This window comes from Trichoplusia ni (genome assembly GCF_003590095.1).
Source record: "Trichoplusia ni isolate ovarian cell line Hi5 chromosome 23 unlocalized genomic scaffold, tn1 tig00003812_group22, whole genome shotgun sequence".
NCBI lineage: Eukaryota > Metazoa > Arthropoda > Insecta > Lepidoptera > Noctuidae > Trichoplusia > Trichoplusia ni.
In genome coordinates this window covers 1-9,097 of record NW_020799880.1, presented here as the reverse complement: position 1 = coordinate 9,097, position 9,097 = coordinate 1, and the positions used below count along the sequence as shown (strand labels likewise).

The 9,097-nt window shown below is 35.4% G+C and overlaps 1 protein-coding gene across 1 annotated transcript; it reads left to right on the top strand.

Moving 5' to 3' along the window:
* Positions 1–241: 241 nt before the first annotated feature.
* Positions 242–885, top strand: LOC113506739 (lysM and putative peptidoglycan-binding domain-containing protein 2-like; the record flags this gene model as incomplete). The annotated part of the gene is given in 2 exon segments (XM_026889571.1): positions 242–500; positions 599–885. Coding segments are annotated over 2 exon segments (458 nt in total), but the record flags the coding sequence as incomplete, so codon positions are not given.
* Positions 886–9,097: the final 8,212 nt, after the last annotated feature.

The window sequence follows — 9,097 nt, the reverse complement described above, 5'->3', positions numbered from 1 at the left end:
TAAAGTAACTTAGTAACGCTTCTCTCGACCAAACAAAAAGATATTACACTGCCATCTGTGGTTCTCTGCAAACTTAAGCAAATTGTTATTTCAATTGATAGCCATAGATGTCACTAGCATTTCAACATTTTTATTGGAAAAGAGAAGCACATTATTTTCCTCGTCACTATGATATTTTTCTGTATTATAGAGATAAAGGAAAATTACATTAAAAATAATCATATTTTTGACATGTGTACTTATCAAAACAAAAGGTCAATGCACCGAGTTCAGGTTTAACCTGAATCCAACTTCAGTCTGTTCAACGCTGTCATTTACACACGTCAAAAATGGAGGAGGAACGTCTTTTTGATGAAAGAGTTTCTATTCGGGATTCTGCTCGCCCCCTTAAAAAATATGGAAGTACTTGCAACCATATGAAAAGAAACGAAGAATACATCAAGCATGTGATGTCAAAAGGTGATACTTTGCAAGGACTCGCCCTCAAATATGGTGTTACTGTAAGTGTACTAACATCGCAATAAAAGTGTTATTATATTGTTTAATTCTTGTGGTGTTGAAAGGACAGTGAAGTTAACGTGTTGTTTGGTTGTTTTAGATGGAGAAGATAAGGCGGGCAAACCGTTTATTTGCCTCGGACAGTTTGTTTTTACGGGAGTATTTATTGATTCCTGTCACCAAAGATTCTCCGTTCTACGAGAATGGTGAGCGTGTGACGGAGCTGCCTCCTCCCAATCATCGCGCTTCGATCGCGGGCATGCCTACTGGGGACTTCTCCCCGGGCAGCCCGGACGAAAAGAAGAGTTTTGACGAGTTCCTCAATAGACTGGATTCTTCCCTAGCTGATATCAAAAAACATGTGGAGAAGACTAAGGAGTCCAGCGAGTGAGTAATAGTGCCTAAATTTATATTTTATCATTGCCTGCTCACAACACTCAAAATATGATATAATCTCATTGACATCTAAGTAATTAACATAATCTATGTATTTATTTTCATAGCTTTTAAAACTACAAAAATTCCACTACTTTATCCACATTGTATAATGGTTCAAGGTCTTACATCAGCCCCAAAAGTTGATATATTATGTTATTTGAAAGTAAATATATGATAAATTTATCTTTATGTTGAGTAAACAAATGTAGCTGTGTGTGCGTCTATGTGTGATAATATGTTAGTTTGATAACTGTACCTATGATTTCGTGTTCTCATAAAATTTCTTTATCGTTACAAACTCTCTGTGAAATGACACACAAGTTATGTCAATGACGACAAGAACAAATAGTCATGAATCCTAAGTGTTTTCAAACAAATTCTTATAATATGTTAACTTATAATGAGAACCCACCATTTTAACTTTCTTTTCATGATGTTAATGCTTACATGGCTGCAAATCATTGTTTTGAGAACTGAATTGGGTAAAAGCAATTAGTTTTATAGTTTCTGACAAACATCCCCATAAGAGAACTTGATCTGTGGTTAATAATCTTTACCCGACAATAGTGATTGGCATAATATTACATTACCAGGATTACTATTATCAGGCTTAAAGAGTTTAGAAGGAAAACATGCAGAATTGATCGGTTTGGGCCATAGGGTTTGGGTGTTTACATATACAATAGGCCACCCTAACCAAATTTAGTTACAAGAGGGGGATAAGTTGAAGTTAATTGTTTTTAGGGTTCCAATACCCTAAGTGTGTGATAATAATTCTGTCTTCTACACTTTTACCAACAAACTAATTAAAAAAAATCCCATGAGTTTGAGGGGTTGTTTATCCTCTGACAAAATGATTCAGCTACTCTGTTCTGATAAGTCTTGTTTAGTCTTTGCAATGATATTTATTAGGTAGGTATTAAGTTTGCCATACAAACAACATTTCTTTTAGTATATTCATTATTCACAAATAACAAATGTTTCCTTTTACTTTTCCTGTCATTCTTTGGGATTCCAGGGATTGCGTAGTTGTAGTTGCCATGACTACCAACTTACCTATAGGTTTGGTCAATATCACTACAGGAAAATGTTCATAGAATGATAAAGTAACTATTGATTACATTTAAAAACCGGGCACCGGGGCTCGTGACAAGGGGGTCCGTGCTAACAGGCTTTAAAAAAATCAAGATGTTAAAAACCAAAATTCTCACCCATCAAATTTATAATTGTTTGTTAACTCTTTATTTATCATTTTATCATTAGCAGCATTTGTGTGAATTTCAACGGTTAAGCTGTTACTGTTCATGACATACAGCCAACATTAAACTTAGCTTTGGCAATAAGATTCTGTTTTATACTTTGGCAACAAATACCCCAAAGATTGTTATGTGTTATAGACTAAACATTCATCTACATAAAAAAAACTATATTTTGCGAGAGTTTAAATCGGTATAATGAATTGGAATCATTAATTTTTTAACTGAACTTTGTAATTAGTGCATAGTAGTAGGCTTTGGCTTTATCACAGAAACTAGAAGGCTGATTTACTAAGAACAACGAACTAAGTATAACACATAAGATGGCGCAAAGCAATCTCATCGCATTACATTTTCATTCTACTCTATCTTGTTACGAATTCAGCTCTGCCAGTGCAGTAGTAGATTACATAAGACTTACTGTTGGGACATGTTTAATATCAGTTAAAATATAACAAAGAATGGCGGAATAACGTTGCATAGTAATTTATTATTTTAATCACGATATGTATGCATAATTGACTTAAAAACCGGTTACAAAACATCGATTGTTTAAGATATTGATCAATGGGTGGTGTGGGTATATTTTAAACGAAATATGTGTTTTAGTAAAAAGGGTCGAAAAGAAATTGCAAAGCCGTAGTTTAAAGAGTATTTTGGGTATTGCAGTGTGTTATTAAAAATAGTTTCTAGCATTACCGCGCGAGTTCGCCTGCGTGAATATTTACCAGGGCATGTTCATCATTCTTATATCTTTGAAAATTCTGTCCAACGTATTTCACAGAAAAATTCTCACATTCGGAAATAATTGTGCGATATCGATACAAAAAATACATTCAGTCTCAAAGCCCGCAAACAACAACATTTTGGCAGACACAGCAAAAATAATACGGTTTTATTCGGATACGCATTGCTTTCGCAATCTAGCTATCAACGTTACCGATATCATCTGTCAATAAGATCATAATATTTGAGTACCATGGACCATGGAATGGAACTCCCTAATAAAAACTGATTAGTTTTTCCGCGCCACATTCCAAGGTTAGACGCCGCGGTTAAGCGCTCGCACGTCAACACTTTCTATGCGCGGGCGCAGTCACATGACAGCCGCTTCCTTTTTGTTTACGTGTGCCATTCAACGTTTTTTTTGTTTATTATAGTTATTATGGTATGCAAAATAGCGTTTTAGTTTTATTTTTGTCATTGAGTTTTTGCTTTGCTTGTAGTTTTCGAAGAATGACAGGCTTATTTGTACATTCTTATTGAAACAATATCCGTGTTGAGAAGTCGTTCATGTGTGTAAGGTTTGAAAAGGATTTCTCGAAAATGTTACTGGATCACGGATAATTTGTACTTGGGACGCATTTGAAACCCTCAGAACCTTACGCAGACTTCGTTCATAGTAACCTTCAATTATATCATCAATTATAGCTAGTCAAAGTATGTAGCAAATGACTCAAGACTTCCTATAACGCCTAATAATGTAATGGAATATTTTCCTAATGAACTTTATTTACTGTTTCTGCTTAATTAAAATATCGCGAATCATTTGAAATATGCACGTCAGAGTTTTTATAACGAGCGTGGGATAAATCTAAATATATCTATTAATTCATAAAGTTTTTAAATACTATACGTTTATTAGGTCAGTGGGAGAGCAAACAAGTTTTTAATTTTAATTTATTCAAGTTTTTGTGTTGCTATGGTACCCAGAAACCGAAACGTTATGGAAACGTTTGTTCGGCAATAATCAACTTTATTGCTTTGTAATAAAGGAAGTTTTAATGGAAAAGTTACTACGATCTTTGCTTCTACTAGAAGTTTTTGACGCGTATTGTGGAAATGAGACGACGATTCGCGCGTTCTAGTGCTCTATCGCCTTCATACTGGCAAGACTCCGTATGCACTCAGTAGTCAACTGTACCTACTGGCTGAATGCCCAGTTTGCACGAGTTCTTAGTAATAGTAATTAATAGAACCGTCTTACTCATTCTGATATGCTTATAGTGTAACAATAAGATTTTATTTAGAAAAGCTCTTGTATATTTCATCTCAAATAGATGTCCACTGACAAAGTTACGTGTGGTATGTCGTAAGATGGTTATCTCATTCTGATTATCATAGAATATATTAAAAGCCACCAGTTTGTATACCGGCCTTTAAATGTCGTTTTTCCATAGATAGATAAATGAAAGACTACTGATTCGTGCCTGCCAAGTTATTCCATTACAATCTCCTTTTATTCGAACAAATCCGAAAGCTAAAGTTAGTGGAATATAATGTAAATATTCCAATTCACATAATTAATTTTGAAAATATTTAGGTCAACCATTGTCGGTTCAAGGTCGATTCGAACAGCAAAGAATTCTAAACTCTAATTAATCTTTATAAACGTTAATTTAACGGTTTAATCAACAATGAAAACTGCCATCAGGGGCCTGCCAACGCTTTTTATAGTGAGCGGGTTGTGGAAGAGGGACGGTGTTCTACGTGGTATAGATTGCCGTCTTACTTCCACACCTTCAATAGTCTATCTTTGAGAGTTGGTGGTGGGTTCGCCAGTAAGCTTGCTTTGCTGACTGACCTTGCCCTTTGCGGATAGATAAACAAGCGTTCTATAATGTATGCGGTTATCTACTTTTGATACATTTCGATGCCGTCACAGTTTGGTCAATTTTATTATAGGAGATATTGATCAGAGCACTAAAGATATTGAGATAGGACGGGCATCGATCTAATATTATAAAGTTTTTTTTACTGACCATTTGTAAAGATAACCTTTAGTAAGTGTGTTGCAGTGGAAATAAATAATTAGACAATCTGCGGGGTAATATGTCTGCAGAGCAGGGATGTCACTGCTGAAATAAGATTGTTTTCTTTCTTGTTATATTTGTAATTGAAGAACAACGTCTTTGAGATGTAACTTTACTGCGTAGAGGTATTTGTTCGGCCTAAGGAGTAAACATCTCAAGGATTAGAAACATTCTTAGAAATTTAATTTTAAGACAAAAATAATAAAAAATGAGCAGTGCCAAATAATGTTTTATTGTTTATCGTGTATTGCTATAACTCAAAATCGTTAATTAGAACAGGAATTGTTCTAATATATTTAATGCTATACATAAATTATTCCGCTATATCATGTATTGTAACATCACTAAAGTGATAAAAAATTAATGAACACACAACACGTAACTTTGAATCCTACTGCATCTAGAACAAAGCAATCATCGCAAGTGCATCAGTGAGACAGACAGACACATTTCGTTTGTTGACTCAACTGATAGGCAACATTGTTTGTCCAGCTCCAGGCTTTGATGTGACAGAGCGAGCGAGATGTTTGGCATCCGCAAATACATCTGCGTGATTGCGTGCAAACTTATCATCTGTCGTGACGGATACTTTGATATTTGCAAGGACATTTAAAATTTATTTAGTGGAAGTTATTTGATGTATTTTGTTTAGTTAATGTCTCGCGGAATGCAGTTGCGATGTCACGTCAATTTAGTTTGGATAGTCCATGTGGATCTTAGATATATAGCTTTTTTATATTTCCTTTCTACCTTTTTTGGATTCTGAGCAAATTCTCGTTGATTTTCTTGGCCCTAGGGCAGGGATTTGCCACACTCTAACCGGTTGAAATCACCGCAATGCTTCTCATTTCCCTATAACGCCTTCGTAGACTACCGCGACCACGCGATACGTTAGCTTTGTACTAACTCCGATTAGTCAGGACGTCCATGGAGATATTTTTCTTAAATTTTCATCACATAGTATTTACAAAATAAAACCTGGATTTTTGAATTTTATACCACATTGCAATCTGCGATGAAACGCAATACAGATTTCGGCATTAATTAAATATTTAAAACGGACACTGCGTTTGTACATAATATATGACAAATATCACAAAATATGAATTGTTTGTCCCACGCTTCCGAAGTCATTGCCCTTATCACGCAGCTGTCGTGTGTTATCATTTATCATAACTTTGTGGACTTGTGGACCGCGACCGGGTTCATTCCTATTTCGCCACAGCATGATCGCCTGTTTTGTCACGTTTCAATAACTGTAAATTTATTCGCAATTTCATTGAACTGATATATTTTAAGTGACAGGTGATGTTTGAAAACCTCATGCGGATTGCTTCGGGACTGACCATGACTCGAGTGATTACGAACACAAGCGAAGTCCTTATTCACCAGTTGTTTTTAGTACAATAATTACATGATGTAGAAAACTGTATTTAATTAACAAGAAAGGGGCGAAAAGAGCGACGTTTACTAACCCTTGACTTTAATATGAAAATACATTTTCTGAGCATAATAATTGTTTAAAATATTTTTACCAGCAAATATTTTATATGTTGTTTTCCTCCCGTTGTTACTTTCAATAACGGTTAACTTAATTTCCTATCAGACGTGTGAGCTTGAGCTTTTCGCCCGCGTCAGGTCGGTTATATCGCGTTTCCAAGAGAACTCTTCAAATGTCCGGGATAAAAACTATCCTATGTTCTTTCTCAAGGTCAACTCTATCTCTGTACCAAATTTCATTAAAATCAGTTAAGTGGTTTACCACGTGAAAGCGTAACAGATAGACAGAGTTACTTTCACATTTTAACAATATTAGTAGGGATTAGTTTAGTGCTTGTAATGTATCAACGGATGGACGGCGTTCGTCCGTGGGCGACCTAGAAGCGGTGGCGAGACGACCTTAACGCTTACGCGCAGGCTGGTTCCATGCGGCCCAGAATAGAGAAGTCGTGGAAGGATTTGGGGGAGGCCTTTGCCCAGCAGTGGGACACAGTGGGCTAGAGAAAAAAAAAAAAATGTATCAGACGATATTCTTACCTCATTGCCTTGACTTCAACACCTACGCAAATAGGGGTGGCCATTTCCTAGTAAGACTTTTTTTTCACTAAAGGGACATTCCACGTACTTATACGCTAGAAACTGGATTCTATGTATTAGTATAATAACGTTATGTAGTGTTAAGTTATAGAATGAAATATTATTTATTTGGATGATTGAGATTTACAATAAGGTAAAATTCGGATAGGTATTTCCAGCGTACGAATATTTTGTGGTTGATGAATGAAAATCGGAAATTATTATTATTACTAACAGCGTTTAACAAAAATTCCGCATTGCGTTGCGTATGTGATGTCGTTTCAACAAATTATGATTGACTTGTGTTTAACGTTGATGTTTCGATATTTCCAAGATATGTAATTAATAATATCATTCTTATTTCTGTAGTTTTAAATATGGATTCTGAAAGTTTATTTACGTTATTGCGTAAGCTTTCCATATTTACGTAAAGTCAGAGCAAAGATTCATTTAAAAGTGAATTAAAATAGATTTTTAAAGATGTAATTACTGTAATGTAGTTCATGTTTGTTTTAAAATCGCTTTTTGTTTGTGTACATTATTAAAAGCCACTCGCGAAGTTACGAGTGAAGTTTGTTAAATAACGTTTGTGTATCAATCGACGCCTCAAAAGAAACCACTTAACCACGTCTTGTTGTTTTACATTTTGTTTTGACACAATGCAGAGGTGACCTCCGCAATCAATTATTAAATTATTCTCAGTAAAAGCTATTACAATATAACATTCCACAACTTTCACAAAAGTTAGTCTCAAAACTAAGCAAAGCTTGTGTTATGAGTGATAGACAAGTGATACAAACTAAACACAGAACAAATGATCGTGCTCATCACACACGTATGTCATAGGTGCAGACCAGTCACTAGACCAACAGGCCAGTCGCTGAAGAGTAATATACCTTAGCAACAATATAGGCTATTAGTTGGCAGATTATTCATGGCCTGGATAAAGAAATATTTTGGTGATATTGTGCTGTTACAAAATCGACATCGCAGACGTTCTGTTTTTATACTTCGGTGTTTTGATTACATTGTGCATTGCGACTTGTGCTGTACTGTATCGAGTTGTTGCTAATGTAAGACATTGTAACGGGTTACGCGGTCACTAAAATATTGATAGCGTATTGCAATTGTATGCTATTTCAAGTAGTCTTAAATACTAACCTTTCTCAATGAGTTTTCTTTGGAAAGTTATGAAAATCAAAGCTAACTCTCTTCTACCAGCAGTAAGGAGGATAATCCTTGGACCTTTTCTCAAAAATTCTAGTACCATGCACAAGAACGCCCAGACGTAGAACAAGCATTTGTGGATCACATAAGTACTTCTTCCTACGCGAGAATCGAATCCACGCTGTCGCGCATAGTCTGTTTGGCGTGCTGATCTACTGAACTTAGGTATACCATTCTGCTGTCCCTGCACTTATTTGACAGAAAATCTAGGACTAGGAAAAACTAGAAAATAAAGACCATGCGAATTATGCGAATGCCTGATACAACTGTTTATTCATTACTATATTCTCAGGTGTATATACGTCTTTTCTTTGTTCTTTTCCACGCTTAGATTATTTATTTACCCTTTTTACACATTAAAAATGTACGGTGTCGGACTTAATACCTAAGGCATTCTCTACCAGTCAACCAAATGTTAATGCAGAGATATCAAGAAGTAGGTGTATTTATAATTCATACCCGCAATCTTTTAAAGTATATAATTTAACTAACAGAATAATGTTCATCTCTCTCCAGGCTAGTATAAAACTGATGTTGTTGAACTAAAGTAGTTGTGCCTTCTCTTTATACAACAGCGTTCAATGTAATTGACATTCACTAGTTTGAATGTCAGGTCGCGGGCCTATAAATATGACTAATCTGATCTCGTGACGTCACGTGACTGGTGTGACGTTGACCACTGTGTACTCTAGTTGTTATTAGATAGTTCAACATTGTATAAAGGAAAATGCCTAACAAGGACTTTGTCTTGATTCTTTGTCTTGTAATTGCACCATGCGATTGACTGAA